Source organism: Falco naumanni, chromosome 4 (assembly GCF_017639655.2).
Source record: "Falco naumanni isolate bFalNau1 chromosome 4, bFalNau1.pat, whole genome shotgun sequence".
Classification (NCBI taxonomy): domain Eukaryota; kingdom Metazoa; phylum Chordata; class Aves; order Falconiformes; family Falconidae; genus Falco; species Falco naumanni.
Genome location: NC_054057.1, coordinates 30,567,146 through 30,587,696, shown reverse-complemented (window position 1 = coordinate 30,587,696; position 20,551 = coordinate 30,567,146). Strand labels below are relative to the sequence as shown.

Below are 20,551 nucleotides of genomic sequence, written 5' to 3'. Positions count from 1 at the left end.
ATATTCCTCTTCAATACATTAGCTTGGTAGGAAAATGTTTCAATAAAATTATAAATAATTTTTCATGCAATGAGTTTACCTCCTCTTCCTGTGTAAATTTTTAGATTGTGATAGACAAGAAAATGATAGGGTACTCTAGATGAGAGGACAGCTTCTGGGACAGGAGAAGAATCTCTTTAAAATAGCTAAGAAATACTAATCATAATGTTTGTGTTTGTACTGAGCAATGTGTACCCATAATGCCAGGCATATAATACCTTTCAGTTTAGACGTGAACATCTTAAATTTTTAGACAAAATAAATAAATTTGAAAAAGTAATATGGGGGGAGGGGGTTAACTCCTCTATTAAGACAGAACTCTGTCTTCTTACTGGTTTATGAGTCATCAGACATTATTTTTTAACCTCCAAATAATACATACTTATTTGGTAAACAGAAAGAGAATAATTATGTTCAGATACTTGCTTATGGGTGGAGTGGGGTTTCTTGTGGGCAAATAAAACTGCCTGAAGTACACGTACCAAAGTACTTTACACTTCAGTAAAAGGCTTGTTTGTTTGTGGGTTGGTTGTTTCGGGTCGTTTTAATGCTTCAAGTTGGAATTCCGAGAGCTGAAACGGAGTATTTGGTAACCGATCTGATAGCTCAGATGGGATTCCAGTAGTATGCCTCTTTGTAGGCATTTCTCCAGAGCAAAGTCACGTTCTTCAGTTTCTCCACTTGACCCTCTATGGGTTGTCCACCATGGGCATGCCCTGCAGATACGGGAGAGGGTTACTCAGTTGCAGACTCCAGATTTTCATCACAGCTGAAAGCTGGGGTAACAAAGCTGAGAGCCTGAATATCTCCAGGGTCTGGGGTGAAGTAAAAACCTGGGAAGAAGTCACTTGCAGTCCAGAGAAGGGGCATACTGGTAGTTTATTGGTTGACAAGAGCTTGATAGGGGAGAATCTAGGTTGACACTATGGTTGTATGCCTCACTTCAGGATGAGCTGGAGTTGGGAGCAGGTGGTTTTGTGAGCATATATGTGGGTATCCGTGGAGTTGAGTAATCCTCAACTGTGGTCTGAGGAGGATAGATTTGGGGGATGAGGCAGCAAGCCGTGTGGAGATGGGTAATGGAGTTGACAAGCCACTAAAAGCTAGGCATAGCAGGGGATTTCTGGAAAATAAGGTGATGCTCACTTTACCAGCACTTCTGAGCACTTGACAGACAGCCCTGCAGCTGCTGTTGGCTGGGTGCTGCCCAGCTCCTTGGAAGGACTGGTTAACTGGTCTCTGGAGCTTCCCAGTGGCCTGGGATGCTGAATGGAAGGGACTGCTTTGTGCCTCCCAGACAGGTTTGTTGTGGGGGAAGGGGATGCATTAGAAGAGGGGGAGAATGTGCAAGTGATGCACTGAAGATGGTAGAATGAGTGCACCCCAGGAGCAAACAAACTTGCTTTTTGAGTGCCACAGAACAGCTCCCGGGTTTATTTCTGGAGTTCAGAGTTATTTTGATGGCAACAAGCATTTCGTGTGTGCCTTTGTATAAAGGCTGGAATTTGTTTTGTTAGGAAACTTCAAGTGTCTGCGGTAAGCTGTTCACAGGCTGCAAGGAAAAGCAGCAGGAGGTATGGGTAAATCTACCTGGCTTTATCTGGAGGTTGCAGTTATATATGTTGTGACTAATGGCCTTGACGTAGGGATGTCTTCTGCAGGTCAGACTGTACCTTAATCGAGTTCAACCAGGGACAGCTGTAGCAAATGCAGTGTGAGCACTGCATTTCTGTGTTCCCTAGTACTCTTAAGTCTGTGAATATGAAAGAGAAATTCTTGGGTTATACTACGTTGCCTGATCCTAAATGTTTACACAAAACCTGTTTTTATTAATACCTTGATCTCATCTTTTCCTGAAGACTTGTCTCTTTTGAAAACATTTTAGGTATGGGACCATAGTTATTTAGAGAAAAATACTGAGAAATGAAAAACAGCGTATTCCTACAGTGAGATTACGCACACATTACTGACATTCCCTTTACCCTGCTATGAGATTTAGCAATGCATAATGATATGCACATTCGATATCCTCAATTAGAGAAGTAAGATTATGAAATTTGAAGACAATTTCAATAGTTGCTTTTCCTCCTCTTTATTTACTTGTTCCTGTATGTTTGTTTGTGTTTTGGTGTTGAGGGAATGAGAAGAAGGAAGCAAGGGTAAACACTGCAAAATTTCCAGAGGCAATAAAAGTCAAAGAAAGAAACTTTTGGTGTGTTGACCAGAATGGGGAGAATATGTTTAGGTGCCATGGTCATTTCAGTTGTTGGTAGATACAGGCTTTTAAGAGAAAGTTTGAAAAGTGACTCTCTCTCTCCTTTTCCTTCTCTGTTATCTCTGTTCTAGATGAAAAGGAGAAATTTGAACCCACAGTCTTCAGGGATACGATTGTCCAAGGCCTCAATGAAGCTGGGAGTGACCTGGAAGCTATAGCCAAGTTTCTGGATGCAACAGGCTCACGACTTGATTATCGCCGCTATGCCGACACACTCTTTGATATTTTGGTAGCTGGCAGCATGCTAGGTAACCTGCAGTGTACCTGATACAGAATTTTGATGATCAGCCTTTGCTTCTTTTAAGATTCTGTCATCTTTTACAAACTGGAAATTATAAACTATGACAGTTGCACTTCCGTAGATGTTTATTGCATCTTGTCTCATAGCATTGTTTGTTGTTTGTAGTGCAGTAATACCTAGGGACTTGATTGTGTGAGGAATTCTGCAAATATCACAAAAGGCTACTGCTCTGAGAAGCCTTCAGTCTGTGCTGAAACAGTGTATAAAAGCACAGCAAAAAAATGCAAAAAACCTAGCAGGGGAAACAGGAAATCATTAGCATTAAAATGTTGTTACAACACTGCAGTTATTAGCTATTGCAAAGCTTGCTTTGTGGACATTGCAACAAAGGCTAGTGAAGAGAAGTGAACGATGAGTGCTTTGTGGATGTTCGTGGGGCATTTCTCCCAAGTATTAGTGGCAGCTTGGGCAAAAACATGCCTTTCACCTTCCTCTGTATTTTGGGTAAGTTGGCGCTTTTTCCTGGCCATACTGGTTTGATTCCTGCTTCCTGCTCTTCAGTATGCAAGAAGAAAAGATGTTTTTGTAAGACGAGGTAATGCAGGAAACAAAACCCAGTGGAAATACCCAGGAAAAAAGCCCTCAACAAAATCAGCCCGGAGAAGACTTTGCAGCAGTGTTCTGAATGTTTATGTGGGCCTGGTAGGCATTAGAGGGGTTAGGAGGATGTTCCAAGTCCTCAAATCAGTAACAGAGTGCTGATGCTTTTCTCTTTGGAAAGGATTTACATTATTGTGGAGTTTAAAGCAGTAGTTAAAATATGCGCAGAAGTTACTCTCCAACCCATACTTACTTGATCACACTTAGTGCTCTCAAAACCAGCTGAGATTACTTAGTGTGAACTGAATCTCTCAGTCCTGTGAGGTCAAGGTGCAGCATGTCAGCCATCTGTCCCTTCTGCCAGGTGCCACCACAGCCTTGCAAAGCTCAGTTCCCCCCTCTGTTCACCCCTCTTTGCTTCTTTCTCTTACCCTTCCCTTTTACCACAGTGATAACAACGTAAGACTTCCTAGATGTATTGAAACTTGTAATTGTATAACAGTCTCTAAAGTAAGGCATTGTTTCTTGACTCTTTCTTTCTTTCTTTCTTTTAGCTCCGGGAGGCACACGCATTGATGACAATGACAAGACCAAGATGACCAATCACTGTGTATTTTTTGCAGATGAAGACCATGATGCCATCCGAAATTATGCTCAGGTCAGTAAAGGCGTGGTTCATTACTGTTTTCCATTTATGTATCAAAGGGGATTACAGTGGAACATCTGCAGGCTGTCTAGGCTGCAACAGGTTAGTTAGAGGGCAATTGAAAATCCAGTTAACCAGTAATCTGCCCTAATTTATAAATTTTAGGTAAGAAAATAGGATGTCTAAGATAATCTGATCACAGCTGGCAATGCTTTCTTTTAAAGAAAGGAGTCTTATTTCAGTCTGCTCTTGGTTCAGTATATTTTTAGACACCATCCTGATTATTTTTGTTGACCATTTCTGTATGCAGCCTGAAAGATTTGTATGAGCGTACTTCTAGAAACACATGAATTGTGTCAAAAATATAGCTTGTATCAGAAATAGTGTGGCCAGCAGGACTAGGGAAGTGATCATTCCCCTGTACTCGGCACTGGTGAGGCCGTACCTCAAATACTGGGTTCAGTGTTGGGCCCCTCACTACAAGAAAGACACTGAGGTGCTGGAGCGTGTCTAGAGAAGGGCGACGAGGCTGCTGAAGGGTCTGGAGAACAAGTCTTGCTGAGGGAACTGAGGTTGTTTAGCTTGGAGAAAAGGAGGGTCAGGGGAGACCTTATTGCTCTCTACAGCTGCCTGAAGGGAGGTTGTAGCGAGGTGGGGGTTGGTCTCTTCTCCCAGGTAACAAGCGATAGGACAAGAGGAGACAGCTTCATGTTGTACCAAGGAGGTTTAGATTGGATATTTAGATGGAAAAAAATTTAATCAAAAGGGTTGTCACACATTGGGACAGCTTGCCCAGGGAAGTGGTTGAGTCACCATCCCTGGAGGTGTTTAAAAAGCATGTAGATGTGCAGGAACACGGTTTAGTGATGGACTCGGGAGCGCTAGTGTAATGGTTGGACTTGATCTTAAAGGTCTTTCCTAGTCTAAATGGTTCTATGAAGTATATGAATGACAAAAAAATATAAAGCTCATGCCTCCAAGCTTCAGTTGTGTAAGAGTAGCTCAAGTTAGGAGTTGGGCATATATTCCAAGAGCTTTCATTTCTCTTACATATGTGATACATAATTTCTTCTTGCAGGAATAAGGCTTGCACAAATAGGCCTGTGTGAAATAAAAACAAAAAAGCAACAAAGCCTAAAACATTGTTGAAGAGAAGCTAACATTGTGTGACACTCTAACGGATTGTGATAACTATGTGAGAAAATACAGTAAGAATTCTATTGAAAGCTTTATTGAAAGTTGGAACCCACCATGCAATTCTGGATACAAGTAGGACTGCATAAAAATGCAACACCGTTTAAACTCCCATATATCAAAAGTCTATTGTTAATTAAGTAATGTATTTATCTTTTAAAATAACTAGTTATTATCAGGATGCTGGAGACAGTGAATGAAAGCTTAAAAGCCACTGTCCCTGCTTAAGGAGTTGAGGGTGGTAAGTTGCTGAAAAGGTTCGTGGTTGATTTTAAAGGATGCCGAGTTCAGCATCTGCATCAGTAACAAATATTTGCTAAATGGCAGAAAGGTCCTTTAAAAAACACATCTTTGATAGTCTGAAAAAGTGAAATACACAAGATACACTTATTTCTGGAAAGGGAGTCAATATTATCAGCTTTATCATCTCTTACAAACAGGGTATTTACCTCAGGAAAATCTGTTATTGGTAAAAGCATTGATTCTGTCGTCTTGAATTTTAGTATTTTTGGTAACAAAAATTGGCAGTACCAGTCCCTCAAGGAGAATTTTTTTTAAAGTAAAAGGTCGCATGTTAGAAAATGGAAAGGGGAGGACTTCAGGATTTGAAGTGAAATTTTCAGTGTATTCACTGCATTTCAAACCAAAAGACACAAAAGTAAGTCAACATTTTGTAGTTAATGTCTGAAGAGATGTATTGTTTTATATACCTCAGCAGTTTTTTTCATGCGTGATGGGAAATAGAGCTCTTACTGTATTATAAAAAAGTGGAGTTAGACTAAAACAGTGTTTGGAGCTTCCTTATCTTCTAGGTAATTTCTTACTCTGCCTCACAAATGAACTAGTAGTGTGGCTTTTTTTTTGTGGTTTCAGTCAAAGACTGAAAAGTTTTCAAGGAAAAATACTAAAGCTCATGTTGCTATATTAGCAGTTTATTTGCTTATGAAGTGTAAATTGTCATTTACAAGGGCTTCTGAAAATACACAAAACTGTTTGGAGATGTGAACAAGATGCTACCTTACATTTTCTTCTTACACCTTATTTTATTAGAATTCTGTATATCTCTGCCTCTCAGCATGGCCACAACTTGATTTTTTCACTTGTTCGACAAAGATCCTGCATCTATTGAAGATGCCCAGCAGTGCCTGACTGCCTCACTCCATTGGCTTACACCTGACAACTTCCCCAGAGAGCAGAGCGCTGCATTACCAGGGGAAGGGTGCAGATTTAACCTCCCTCTCCTCCTCCTTTCCCTTGCTTTTGATCTATGGATAGGGTGAAAAGTAGTGTATGGATGAAATTTTGAGAAATACGAAAAAGACCGTTCTCGAACTGCAGTAAATTCTGATTCATACATTCCTCTGTGAAGCAAGAATTGCAAAACTTGTATTTTTCCACTCGTGAACAAACTAATAGAGAGGGATGTTTCGTGGTCTGCCACGAGATAGACAATGCAACACATAATTGCAGATATACTCTGCTGGCTGCTTAATTCCTGGAAACAATGTCAAAGGAGAACTGTGGAATATTAGAGTGTGAGAAGCCAGTAGTGCTTCCTACTTTTTCTTTCCTTCTGTGGAGACAACAAAAAGAAAAAACTGTCTTATCATGGATTAGTCAAAAGATATTCTTTATGGATTCAGTAGTGGCAGTCTTGTTTGCCTTTTTTTGTAGAGAGGGATGGCTGTGATCGTTACAGTTAAATTTTAAGTTTATCTATGTTTATCTTTAGGTCTTCAATAAACTTATCAGGAGATACAAATACCTGGAGAAAGCATTTGAAGATGAAATCAAAAAGGTAATGTTGGTGGCAGTCTCCTCTTTAGTGTTAATATTTCTTACCCTATGTCTAATATAATTGTATATATACAAATGTGGCACCGTTACATGCTTTATTTAGCTCTACTGGAAAAGCGGATGGAATCTACAGATGGTAGCTTTAGTGTGCAAATTTAGCTCTGTGGGAATACTGCTGACAGCACTTGAAGTAGAGTAATTCTGAATTAATGCTTCCTTTGGTTGCTTTGACCATACCCATCTTCTTATCCCAGGCTTTTTTGTGCAGATCTTCGATGTGTTTTGGGGTGTAGCTCTTAACAAGAGGTGGTGTTACTGTCCTAACAGAACAGCTCTCTGTGATTTTTCCCATAGAAGAGGTGCAAATCAACTGTGCAGAATGGCACCTGATGTATGAGTATTAAACTACTGCTGCACTGTGCAATGAATCCTAACCACAAGTTTTTGTATTCAAGGTCATAGATATGTGCAAGGGAAAGTCATCACTGCTGGCTGAGTGCTCAGGATTTGCCTGTTAAGACTGTAGTGGATATTTGTGGATATTGTCTTCGTTTGTGATACTGAATTTTAAGGAGGCAGGAGAAACCTGGCCTAGGTGGAAATTTTTGAAAAACAAAATACAGATTTGTTTTGTCTGTTTTGAGTTCCTAGTAACAAATGTATCTTTTTCTAATGGTCTGAATAATAAACACTGGGCTGTGCTGTAAGTTAACAGGCATGCTGATAATGGTGAAACCTGTCCTGTGAGTAAAATACTATGTCTGTTGAAAGCATTTCCATATTATTTAAACATTAGAAAGATTGCTGCAAAAGTCAAGTGAGGGTAAGTGTGGAAGTGATGCCTTACCACCACCTCTTGTGGCTGAATAAATTTGGCTCAGATTTATACATTCTTGCTTATATAGGAAATTATTTTTGCACTTGTGGCCAGCATGCCTATCAGCTGATGCTGGTTACTCAATACATCGTTCTAAAGACCTAAATTTACCTCTGTCCCCACGAAAATCTAATGTTCTTGCTGTTAATTACTATAATCACTGACATGAGAAGCGCTGACTCATAACATTCAAGTTTCAGAGTGTTCAGCATATTAAGCAAATACCATGTCAATTCAAGCCGCCTCCTCTCTCTTCTGTAACTTGCTTGGCTTCAAACCCTCTAAGTTCCTAAGAATTCACTTTGCACACTTAATGACAAGATGAAACTGGTTAATATATAATAATTTGACTCTTCAGCTGAAGATGTAAAGATGAAGATGAAGATGCCCCCGATGTAAAGTTTAGCCATATCCTAGCTTGAGAGAAGGAAATTATTTGAGGTGCAGTGTGACTGGAGTCATGCTACTAATTTAAAGCCATGGGAAGCATCCTAGTCATGGAAGTGGGGAGTCAGAGTGGGTTTGTTCCCCTTGCAGACTGCAGGTCTCTATTTTATGTACATGCTTTTTGTATACTTTTCAGTGTCACATTACATCTTACATGACAGATCATGGGATTAGGTCTGCATCGTGGTCCCAGGCTGAGGAGAATTTTTTTCTATCTGCCCTTCCTTCATCACCCTTAGTGCTGGTGCAAATCTTGGTGTGGCTCCTGGGGACCTGGCCTTTCAGTGTGGGTGCCAGGGTGTGCCCTCTTCCTTGGTTATTGCAGTTTATCAAAGAATTAGAAACTAGAAAGGTGGTTGTGAAGGTCTTTGGGCCTGTGTATTGCACCTGCTCTGTCATTGCCTTAAAACCCTTGAGGACTGTTCATAGATGCCTTTTGCTTACCTTCTGCCTCCCTCTGCTTGTGTGAACCCACCAAGTGACTGTCATCTTGCTGATGAAGCTGCTGGGTTTTTAACTGTTTAATGCTTTAACCCCTGTGTTCAATAACTTCTATAAGAGTAGGTGCTCATAGAGGGTCAGAAGATAGATAAATCAGTATTTCTGGGTGTTTCTGTAAGATTTAGTAGTTCAAAGACTACTGCAGTTGGTGGTTAGAAAAGCAAAAGTGACTCCTTGATGTTGTTTCATGGGTTGTCCCAGCAATGGAAGTGATTTTTCTGGCAGATTCATTAGGCAGCTAGAGCACTTCGGGGAAAATTCGCTCTCCTCACAGAAGAAGTCATGCTGAAAAAAACGAAGGCAATACCAGCAGTTTTACTGTAAAAAAGCAGATGGTGTCAGTGGGACTTCTCTTTCAAGAGAGATTGTCTTAAATGGCAGTATTTGTACAAGTATTTGCTTTTTGTCTTCCAGTTCAAAATTCTGCCATTAGGACATTATTATTTCCCAGCACCTTTCCCTTTTTTGTCTGCTTCTGGCTTTCAGTTGTTTCATTTCTTAACTCTGTACCCCAAAAATTGCCAGTTGTTCTTTCTTCTAGTGACATAAGCAAATCATACCTCTGAAGTTTTATGTCTAAATTCTTTTGTGCAAGCAATTTCAACAGAAGACAAAGATGATTAAGTGCATTGTTGACCTGCTGTTTTTTGACATAGGCAGTTTTAAGTTCATATGAGCGCTGCCCAGTATACTGGCATAGATCTATGACAGCATTTTGCAGTAATTTCAGTAAAATTCTCAGTTCCAAATTTACGTTCATCTTTCTTACATACGTATTTCTGTTCAGGTCAGTGGATGAAGAATGCAATATTAGCTGTTTATATAGTATGTTTGCATGTTTAAGTAGCATTCCGTATAGGTGTTTTTACTATCAAAATTGGGTTAAAGTACAGGTAAGTACATTTTTGGTCTTAACAGTGGTAAATAGTACTAAATCGTATGAGGCTGTCATATGTACTGGGAGATGTTACGAGGTCCTTTGTGGTCCTGTTTTCCTAATGAAAGAACCCTAAATCAACTTGGGACATTTCATAAGAGGAGACTAACATTCTGAGATTAAATGGGGAGTAAATATAGATGCTTCAAGTCAGCTAAATGAAAGGCAAGAATTGGTCAGCAGGTATCTGTTGTTAGTTGCCTTCTCAATTGCTGACAATTCAGTGCTGTCTACAAATGTGACAAACTATCAGATGCTGAACCAACAGATCAGTTCAGATAATGAAGATATAAGAAGACACCACACTCCTGTGTGGATAAAATTCCTTAATTTTCACTATCAAGGTTTCCAGATCACAAGAGGAGAGCAGAAGCACTTGTTTTTCTTGTATGCTTTTTAACATTGCATGTATGTCTTTACTTGTGCATATCTTTTGTGCCCAGAAGACTTTTTCTTTAAAGGCAGAAATAGCATGAAACAGCATTAGGTCTGGTCTTGTGCTTATTAGGCATTCTGAACTCCCACTTAAATAGGTGGGAGTTCTTAAAGCTATGAGAGAAGTACAAAATGTTGAGCCAGAACTGTGCATTTTATGTCTGGAATCAGTCTGTATCTGTAACAAAAGAGCAAAGCCAGTGCTTCGCTAACAGCAGGGAAGCATCAGCTTGGAGAACTTTCTGTGGGTGATTTGGTACTATTCTGAAGTGACTTGGACATTCTGTGACTTCCCTGCTGAGGTATGTAATCATGATGGTAAAAGAAAAGCTCTTAAAGTAAACAGCAATAAAAATCTAAAACAACAGCTTTGAACCAAATGTTTTGTTCTTTTTGATGGTTTTTATGTAGGTTCATTAGAGGTTTTATTCATCCTATCACCCAGTCTCCCTCTAAATCAGACTGTTTCACAATTGCTTGAAAGTATAGAATAATATCCTTGAACAGCAGAAAATGACATGTACATTTATTGAGCTGCTTTTAAAAAATATTAGTAAAGCAAAAATTATGCTAGTAGCACCAACAGTGGTTTAAATAGTGAGAGATGTGTAGGAGATGAGATTGCTGCTCAGAACATACTGCAATGGGGTACAGTTCAAGAACCCTATAATTCAGATTTATGCTAAGAGACTTGCAAGATACATGTTTCAAAAGAAAGGGAAGAGGATGAGTCTGTGGACTTCATAGGTAGGTGATTTCAGGCCTTGCAAAATATTTGAACAAATACAGATTTCTCAAAACTAGAGTTGATAAATATTTGGATGTCCTTCTCTTAGAATCCTTTTCTACCTTGGACTGCATAATTCTGGCTTTGCAGCTGAATTTCCTGCCGGTTTTGCTTTTATGACTCAAATCTGAAAAGAATGGGTGAAACTGTTCATGATCTAGTCCTTACTGACAAAATCCAGTGGAGGTTATAGCTCAGAAGTATGTCAAAACCTGGTCTGTCATGTTAAAGTAATCAGTGTGACCACTTTGTAATCAGAATAGTCATCTTTTGCTTGCATGGGAGCAGAAGGAAAAAGAGTTAAGTAGGCTATACAGAAATCTAAAGCTGTTTCCTCTTTGTTAACATTCTCAGTCTTAGTAGTTACAGTAAAGAACAAAAGGTCTAATTCCAGCATTTTTTTTGTTGTTGTGCAGATCTCATTTTGGTACAGTATTATTGATAAAGTTTATATAAAGAAAGCTTTAAATCCCCAGGCCTCCATTTTACACTAGGCTTATATTGAAATTCTGTTAAAAAGTCTTATTAAATGTGGCCCTGGAGTTCCTTTTCCTGCACCATTATATGGACCAGTTAATTGCTGCATTTGGAAATTCAGCACACCGCTTCTCTCTCCTCCATATATTTAGAAATAATAATTCCATTCATCTGCATCCCAAATTTTTCATACATTTTTTGGTTGTGGGTCACAGTTTGTTGAAATAAAATTACACCTTGAGATTTTATAGTTTCATAATTCTTCTTTTAAGCTAAAACTGCATGTTGCAGTCATTTGGCTGAAGCCTGCTAAAAAAACCCAAATGATTTGTCTGTGGCTGAATCATTCAGGCCTGTGTAAGCTGTAATTTTAAAGCTGATGTTATGATGTAAGTACCACCGAATGAATGAGGTTTTTTTTAGTTCTGTTCGCTGATACAGAGCAGAGCTATTCATAAAACAAGACGTGAGTTTTAATAACTAACTTCATTATTTATCCAGATTTTTAAAGTATCACTACATTCAGAAAGGTTTGCAGTTAATTATAGGTTGCTTAGGTATCTTGGAGAAGAGCTCTGACGCTCTGTGGTAACAAACAAGCACTGGAGTGTGTGATATGCTGTCCCTTTGTATGGGTAGAATTTGGTAATTAAGAAATACCCTTAATTTGGAAACTGGGTGGGAATTTTCCATCAGAATGAGCTGTTCTGCTTTGATTGCATCTGTTGCTCATTTGGAGAAGGAAAAAGGGTATCATGACAGCAGAAGGTAGTGAATAAAGTGCTGGTAGCTGAACAAGGAAATGAGAGTTCCATTTTAACTCCAGAAATGGATGTCTGCAGTCTTTTTTTTATTTTTTTTGTGTGTGGTGGCAGTAAATTTGGAAGTGAGCTTCTGATGGAGTCAGCAGCTTTTTGCAAAGAATGAAGCTGCCCTTTGCTGTCTAGCCTCCTTTTTCCCATCACCCATATTGTGATTGCTAATGTGTTAACAGTAATGCTAGTGACAAAATCTCGTTTTGCACAACTTTTTTCCTGGTGTAAAGGAAAAGAGGTCTAATGTACTTCATCAATGCGCTTTCAAGTAATTAATTTTGACATATGATATTAAGATATTTAAAATAGACTTAATTGCCATTTTTGGACTTTTAAGTTAAATACATGGTTCAGATCTTCTAGCATTTAAGGTGTTAAGATTTGCAATCCTTCAACCTATCTCTTTCCTCTTGTAATTAGTAGTGGGAATGGTGAGGTTTTAAAGCAGGTTTTGTTCCTGTCTGTCTTTTGTCAGCTTTATCAAGAATGTCTGAACTTTACATGTATCTCTTATTTTAGCCAATAGAAAATCTGTTGTGATTGTGTTGTGTTCTCTTCCCCAAAAGGAAAACGGGAAACTTTCTCATCCTTCTTTTGTTTGTATAAGTAACAGTTTTTGTAAGCTAGAAAATACACTACAACTGTGCGGGGCTTAGTCCAAAGTCTGAATACGTGAATGGGCAGGCTCCTGTCAGCCTGTTGAAATCAGTAAGTCTGCCATCCTTTAATTTGTGGGTCTCGAGCCTTTGCCAAGCATTTCTGGTTTTACCCATATAGATGTATATTTGGATTGTCTCCCTGAGTAAGGCTGTATTCCACATGCTTACATTCTTACAAAAAGTGAAATTAGAAGAATCAGTGAAATAGTATTGCCATGTTTCAGGACAGATTTTGACATGTTTGCTATTAATTATAGTGGGACTTCTTGAGAAAGAAGAACTTAACTGTGCTAACATTAGTCTTTACTTGTTTTCATTGCCTACGGCTCAACTCCTTTTTTTTTTTTTTTTTTTTTTTCCCTTGTCTGACCCACAGCTTCTGCTGTTTCTTAAAGCCTTTACTGAGACAGAACAGACAAAGCTGGCAATGCTTTCTGGCATCCTGTTAGCCAACGGGACTCTTCCTGCTACAATTTTAACAAGCCTCTTCACTGACAGTATAGTCAAAGAAGGTAATTTTCTATATGGTCTTTTTTCTTATATCAGCTTTAATAGGGGATGTATTTTATTGCAACATATTTTATACATTGGAAGCTTTAACTGTACAACAGAAATCAGTATTTTAATGCAGAAGCATATACAGACAGCAATGGCTAACATACTTTATGAAATCTAGTAAGAGGGTGGTCAAGTATAGGAAAAAGGCAACAAAAAGCAAAAACAAACCCCAAAGGAGTTATGTTTTTTGGAAGTTATACATGTGTGTGCAAAATTGTACAATATATGTATTATTGTGATACTATAAAAGTGTGGAGTATAACATCTATTCCTGAGATATGTCTACTAGGATTTTTTCAAGTGTTGCCAATATTGTGTGAATTTGAGTGTGAAGCGGGACAGCGAGCACATACAGCCCAACTGGATACTGCAGAATAAAAAAGCCCCTCAAACCTTTATTTTTGCCCTCATACCAGTAGTGATCAGATTGATACACTTTCCCACGGACTTGTATTCACCATGTGATGAGTTCTTTCAGTCTTAGGGTATAATGTCTTTTTGGGATGACTTTTTTTTTTTTTTGAGGGTTTTTATTTGGTTACTTATTTATAGCCATCAGCCTTGGAGTCCTGATTTCCCACATGCTTGTTCAACAATGTCTCTCTCTGCCAGTTACTGTCTACCTGAAATAATTACAAATGCACTGTCAGTGCTGAACAGTTTACACAAAATCTTTTTGGTTTTGTTAAAGAACTATATATTAGCTAAAATTTATTCTAATCTTCATTTTAAAAAAAGTATTCTAACTTCATGTTCTCATTTGCAGCATGATAATCATTACATTTGTTTTCGAAATGCTGCAGAAAGAAAAGACACAGCTGCAGCTTTGCTCTGTCATCACTCGCAGCTTTCAGAATCAAAATTAAAGTAGGAGAAAATTCAAACAAGCACTAATCCATGTGTTAGGGTGATTGCCTGCAATTTTTTTAAAGCGTAGTCTGTTCCTAGTTATGGGGAAAGACAAGAGGCATATGAAAACTCGTATTTTTTTAAAACTCAAGCAATTTGTTATATTTTAAATTTAACATTTTAGGAATACAGTTGTTATGTAGGAATCCTAGAACAAATTCCATTTGCATTATGGACTTATGTTTCTGGGAGCCCTAAACTTTTTTCAGGAGCTTACATATACTTTTGGTTCTTGATTTATATATACTAAAAACATACCTGGGTCAGCATTGGAGGAAAAGATTTTTCAATCAGTGTCCTGAAATAGATCTTTTATGGAAGAATAATTAAAGATGCAAAGATAATTGAGAAACAGGAAAAAGAGCAAGGCTTAAAACAGGTTATAAAAATAAGCTTGATACATTCTTTGACTTACAAAAACCCATGCTGCCCGCAGGGAAAGTTAAAATACATGAGGAAACGATTAGGTGAGCTGAGGGAGTTGTTGATCAGCATGGGAATTGTAATACTATCAAGGAATTGGCTGAAAGTGAGATAAGGGTAGATTGCAGACAGGAGATCTGTCAAGTTTGAGGGCAGATACCAAATTCGTTTTAGTATTACTTATTTTCAGTGTTGTCATTACTTTTACTGTGATGTATAGGTGTAAAAAAAATGTTGGGGGGGATGTCTCTAGCAGGGACAAAGAAGGGTCTAGACAGTGGTGGAACATCATCAGGGTTAGTGTACCCTTCTTGTCACCCATGCTGGAAGACCAGTGCAAATGCAAAGAGCAGCTAATGGCATTCATCAATAAAATGAGTGGCTGAAGTTACTTCCTGCAAATGGGGGGGAGGGGGGGGGGGCAGGGGGAAGCAGAAAAAGAAAAGAGCTATTTAAAGGAAAAGACAGTAGCAGCACATATAGGAACTGGCCAGTGATAAATTTGGTCTGTAAACTACAAGTTTGAAAATGTCTGTGAGTAGTGAAGCCCTAGAACAATCTTCCTCTTAATACTGGTACTGACATAAAACTTGGTTTGTTTTGAGCTAAAACTTGAAAAAGGGTTTAGGACATGGGTACTGGGACAGTGCATTGTGACAGAGACTGTTCCATTCAGTTTTGGTATTGAACACATAAGCCCCATGTTGGATATGCTGAACTGTGTTTGCAGGTTCAGAAATCAGAGGTGGAAGTTACGCCTAGGTCCCCTGTTGGTGGACCAGGCTTTGTGAGTCTTGACTGGTCAGCCTACGGTACTTAAAATTGCTGCATCATGCTGATTTCACTTTGAACCTGCTGTACACATGTAAAACAAGCCCGAAGTTGTTTTTGTAGGCTTCTCTTGGTGTGGTTTTGAGCATCCATGGTTCCACATAGTTGTAATGCAAGATCCTTAAAGTAGTACTAAGCTCTAGAAATAAGGTTGCCAAAACTGTCGTAACAGTCAAGATCTGTAATGAATGTTAATGAAGTTTACACTGCTCTGGGAATAATTTCTTCTGTTCTTGTTTGATGACTCATTTAGTCAATCCTGGAAGTAAAAAGAATGGATATCTATCTATAAAGTGCAATGACTAAGAATGATGAAGCTACTTCCTACCAGTATGTCCCATGTAGCTCTCGGAGCTTCAGGACTGTTGGGAGGTGAAACAGAAAACTATAACAACCGGCTGTAGCATAGTGTACCATTATCATTATCACCACTCTCCATAGCACTGTAAATGTTGATATGAGTGTAGTACAGAGAAGCATAACTGGCCTGTCAAGGACCTTTCTCAAGGATGAGCTGGGTCTCCATCTCAGACCGTTCAGCTTCCTTCAGCTCCCTGCACTTGCTACTCGCAGCCAAGAAGCCAGAGCAGAGCCGTGGTGGTGCTCTCTAGGATTAGGAGGTGTGGGGCTAATGGTTTGTTAGCTTCCCTGGGAAACCTACAGCTAGCCGAGGTAGAGTTCATTTGATTTAATGCACAAAACACTAAGTTGTATTTTAAGGAAGGAGTTTTTCCACTTAAAATAGTATTTGTGCCTGGTCCTACCAGCTACTAAATGCCTCCTAGGAGGACAGGGTACAATCAGTTTCCTTTAAGTTGCAGTCATTTAACCCTGTTCCAGGACTTGCTTAAAAGCTCTTTGAAGATATGTTTTTTTTTTTTCACTTCTTATTCTTAACTATCCTTTACTATTTTGTGCCTTCATTTCCATACTGATTTATTGTGTAACTTTTCCTTTTGCATTGGAATTGGTCTGTAAATTGAGGAGGTAGGAAAAAAAATTGTAGAGAAAATCTTTGAACAAGTGAATGGATGATGAGTGATACAAAATCAAAAGATTTTCAAACAATCTAGCATACTTCAGAAAATTAATACGTCATGAAAGAAAACAAAAAACATTTCAGCTCTACATGTTTGGTCCCATTGTCATGAATGTATGGACATTCCATATTCTTGTAACCATGTTGTAACCTTGTAATTCTTATGCCCATCTCTAATTCATGTTGAAAATTGCTGAAGTGTGTGTTTTCTCTCAAACAGGGATTGCAGCCTCTTTTGCTGTAAAGCTTTTTAAGGCATGGATGGCAGAGAAAGATGCCAATTCTGTTACCTCTGCTTTAAGAAAAGCCAACCTTGATAAGAGATTGCTAGTAAGTACAAGATATTTTCAATAACCCTTATGTCTCCTTAGGAAAGAGAAGGAAATAAAATGCAGATGGTAGTTTGCTGTAAGCATGTAAACTCCCCCTCAGACTCTTACCTTTTTTTTTTTTTTTTTTTTTTCCCCAAATATTTTGAATCACAGCAATATTCATATGGCTGTAGCATTCATATAGGTTCAGGGATATTAAATATCACATGTTTTTACTTTCTGTCTCTATTTATCCTGTGGTTAAATGCCTTCTGAAAGACTGTGTATATGGGGCTTGGGAATTAATTAAATGTGTGGTTTTTTTCTTAACCACTGCTAACAAAACAAACCACCAGCAGCTTTGTGCGGGCTTTTATTTTTTTTGAATTATGTTTTACTTTTTTAAATAATAAAGTGTAAAGTGTTACGAGTAGAATATAAGGTTCCAAAGTGACAGTGTTTAAATAGTATAGCAAAAGGACAGTAAGCTAATTTTCTACAGCAGTAGCCATCTGGGTAGCGTAACTGGCCCTGCAGTGATGACAGCAGACCTAGCAGGAGCAATGCAGGAAGGCTTTTCAGCCTTTGGACTCCAAACCTGTGTTCTGGCTTTGTAGCAATGGCCTGAGGTATTTAGAGTATACATGAATATGCAGCAATGTCATGTGCCTTTCTCTCCCAGTGTCTGTCTGAAGATCATTAGGGTTTTTTTAATCCTCAAAAAGATTTCTGCTGTGATAATCCAGTCAAATGTGCTACATCTTGTGTAGCACTGCCTGGAGAATGTCAGTAGTATTTCCTGTTTCTACCTCAATAATTTATGATTAAGGAAAAATCTTTCAGAAATGAAGCAGCCTCCCACACCCCTTCATCTCTTCAATTAGTATTTGATTTTAAGACTCCAAGTCATAAAAAATTTGCCGTAAAGCTGGGAAATGGGCTAATTACACTGTTTATTAGAGAGAGGGAAAAAGCAAACTGCGTCTTATTTCTATTTGAAACTTGACTTAAACTTTCAGCTGTTGGCTCTCATTATGCTGCTATATTAAACAACTACAAAGTAACAGATGATGTGGCCTAGCATAGATGGCTTCATGAAACTGTCTTCTTAATCTCATTTTTAGTAAGTAACCAGATTGAGGGTCTCTAGCTTCTTTGCAACAACAAAAAAATGCTGTCCCACAAGTTGTTGTTAGATGGTGTCCTGGTTTAACCCCGGCTGGTAATTAAGTACCACGCAGCCGCTTTCTCACACACCCCCTCACCCAGAGGGATGGGGAGGAGAGTTGGAAAGGAATGTAAAACTCGAGGGTTGAGATAAGAGCAATTTAATAATTGAAATAGAATAAAAATAAAAGAACAATAATAACGATGGCAAAAGTTGTAAAAAAAAAAAAAAGAGGGAGGGAAAGAATAAAATTGAGAGGGAAAGGAAGAAAGAAACACGCAGTGCACAATGCAGCTGCTCACCACCTGCCAGCTGATGCCCAGCCAGCCCCCGAGCAACGACCTGCCCGCCCCGGCCAACCCCCAGGTATACATTACCAGGCGTGCCGTCCCATGGTATGGAATACTGCTTTGGCTAGTTCGGGTCAGCTGTCCTGGCTGTGTCCCCTCCCAATTCCTTGTGCCCCTCCAGCCTTTTGACAAACAAGGCCTGAGGAACTGAAAAGTCTTTGACTTAGTATAAATGTTACTTAGCAGCAACTAAAACCATCAGCGTGTTATCAACGTTGTTCTCACATCAAAGCTAAACCACAGCACCACACTAGCTTCTAAGAAGATAATTAACTCTATCCCAGCTGAAGCCAGGACAGATGATGGTTAGCTGGGTGGTGAGCAAATGACATTTAATCCTTGTCAAGATGGCACATTTGCTGTAGCAAAGTTTAAGAATATTTTCAAATTTTCGAAGTAGCTGGACTTTAATAAATCATAGATTGACAGTGTCTTTGAATTAGAAATGCCTACAGGAGGTAATGCAATACATAGTGGGTTTTGTGATTTTTTTTTAAATGATGCATTAGTGATTGCTACTCTGCTGCACAACGATCACATCAGGCCAGGGTGCCTGGGCCACTTACATATTGCTAAGTGTGGTGGTTTTTTTAAGAGGGAAGTGTGTGGAGGCACTGAGAGGGCATAGTAAAGGTTCTTCGCATATAATGGCTTTACCATCTATTCCTTTGTACTTTCCCTACAAGACTCTTGGAATCTGGAAAAAGTGTAGTTTCTGTGGGGGCTGTTTTGAGCCACATCTTTACGTCACAGCTATTCATAAGTACGTGCAGTTCACACGGACTGAGTTTTAGGGTTTTTGCATAACCAGGCATCGTTTTTCCCCTCCGCTGTAATGAAACACGAGTGAACTGTTGATTTTTCCAGTGTTAATGTAAGCATTGACTTTTTTCAAGTGCAGTACCAGGTGACTCCCATTGTTCATTCTTAAAAAATGTTCCTTCTATTCTGTCGAGAGTCACAATTGGTTATTTATTTAACAGAGAGCCTTCCTGTCTTTTTAGGAACTATTTCCAGCCAACCGGCAGAATGTGGACCATTTTGCCAAGTATTTTACTGAAGCAGGTCTAAAAGAGCTCTCAGATTTCCTTAGAGTTCAGCAGTCACTGGGGACTCGTAAAGAACTTCAAAAAGAGCTGCAAGAACGTCTCTCTCAGGAATGCCCAATTAAAGAGGTAAAGAATGGGGGTTTTTTACAACTTTCTGTTCAAATAATCATAGTCAAAGACCTAAATCACTACTAGGTTGAGAGAAACAGGTATGAATGCCACATAGATTTCTTCTGTTTTTCTGTTAATTATTTTAATTTATTCATCATTTCACTCTGCTTAAGGCTAAAGCAACAAAACATCCTCTGGATTTATAAGTGCATCTGCCTACAGGGTGGGGGGTTTTGTTCAGTTATGCTCGGTGGAACGTATTTCATTTAACGACATTAACTGTTAGGTTGGAGAGGAGGAACAAAACTTGTAGTCAAGTTATAGTAACGTTGCTAAATAAAAGCATGCTAAATGTTTTTTTTTTTTAATTATTATTGTTGTTTTTATTTTGTTTCTTATTACTTCTATATTGTGGTGTTATCTGTAAATGACTGCAAGTATTGAAGTCAGCATCGCTTTTGGCTGATTGGAAACATTACTTATTTCCTGCTCCAGGTAGTGCTTTATGTAAAAGAGGAAATGAAAAGAAATGAGCTGCCAGAGCCGGCAGTGATTGGTCTCCTGTGGACCTGTGTCATGAATGCTGTGGAATGGAACAAGAAAGAAGAGCTGGTTGCAGAGCAGGCCCTCAAACATCTAAAGGTGAGTGCATGTGTATAGAGTGGAAGGGCTGTTGTGAATTAACAGAATACATTCTACAGCTGTCAAGTTTTTACCTGTTTAAATCCAGGAGACTGAAGAATTCTGAGGACTGATACTGAGCACATCAAGCATTGTGTGTAGTCCCTTCTCCTTTGGTTAAGTGAATGCAAAGTTGAGGTAGTTCAGACTATCAAATGCCCTGAGGCATACAGTGCAAAGAGCCAGCGCAAACTGTGGTGGTCACAGCCTGAGCGCCTCTGCATTGTGCTTTCTCAGTGCAACAGGTCCTGAAAGGCTCCTTGCACTGGGGACAGGGCTAAGCAAATGCCTCAGTGTTTGGTTGGACCTGCCTGCAGAACTGCCTTTGCAATGTCTTTGCAAGAAGCAAAGACGTCTTGGGAGCATGGTGAGGCTGCACCTGCGCTGGCTTTGC

The 20,551-nt window shown here is 39.1% G+C and overlaps 1 protein-coding gene across 3 annotated transcripts in view; it reads left to right on the top strand.

Annotated features, from left to right (window-relative positions):
* The window catches only part of BZW2 (basic leucine zipper and W2 domains 2), a 56,604-nt gene that overhangs the window by 23,723 nt on the left and 12,330 nt on the right, over window positions 1–20,551 (top strand). For all 3 annotated transcript variants that reach the window (XM_040593130.1, XM_040593133.1, XM_040593131.1), the window contains 7 exons: window positions 2,386–2,562; window positions 3,710–3,813; window positions 6,728–6,793; window positions 13,104–13,239; window positions 16,708–16,817; window positions 19,321–19,491; window positions 19,972–20,118. In XM_040593130.1, the coding sequence (XP_040449064.1) occupies window positions 2,386–2,562; window positions 3,710–3,813; window positions 6,728–6,793; window positions 13,104–13,239; window positions 16,708–16,817; window positions 19,321–19,491; window positions 19,972–20,118 (911 nt within the window). The remainder of the gene's footprint in view (window positions 1–2,385; window positions 2,563–3,709; window positions 3,814–6,727; window positions 6,794–13,103; window positions 13,240–16,707; window positions 16,818–19,320; window positions 19,492–19,971; window positions 20,119–20,551) is intronic.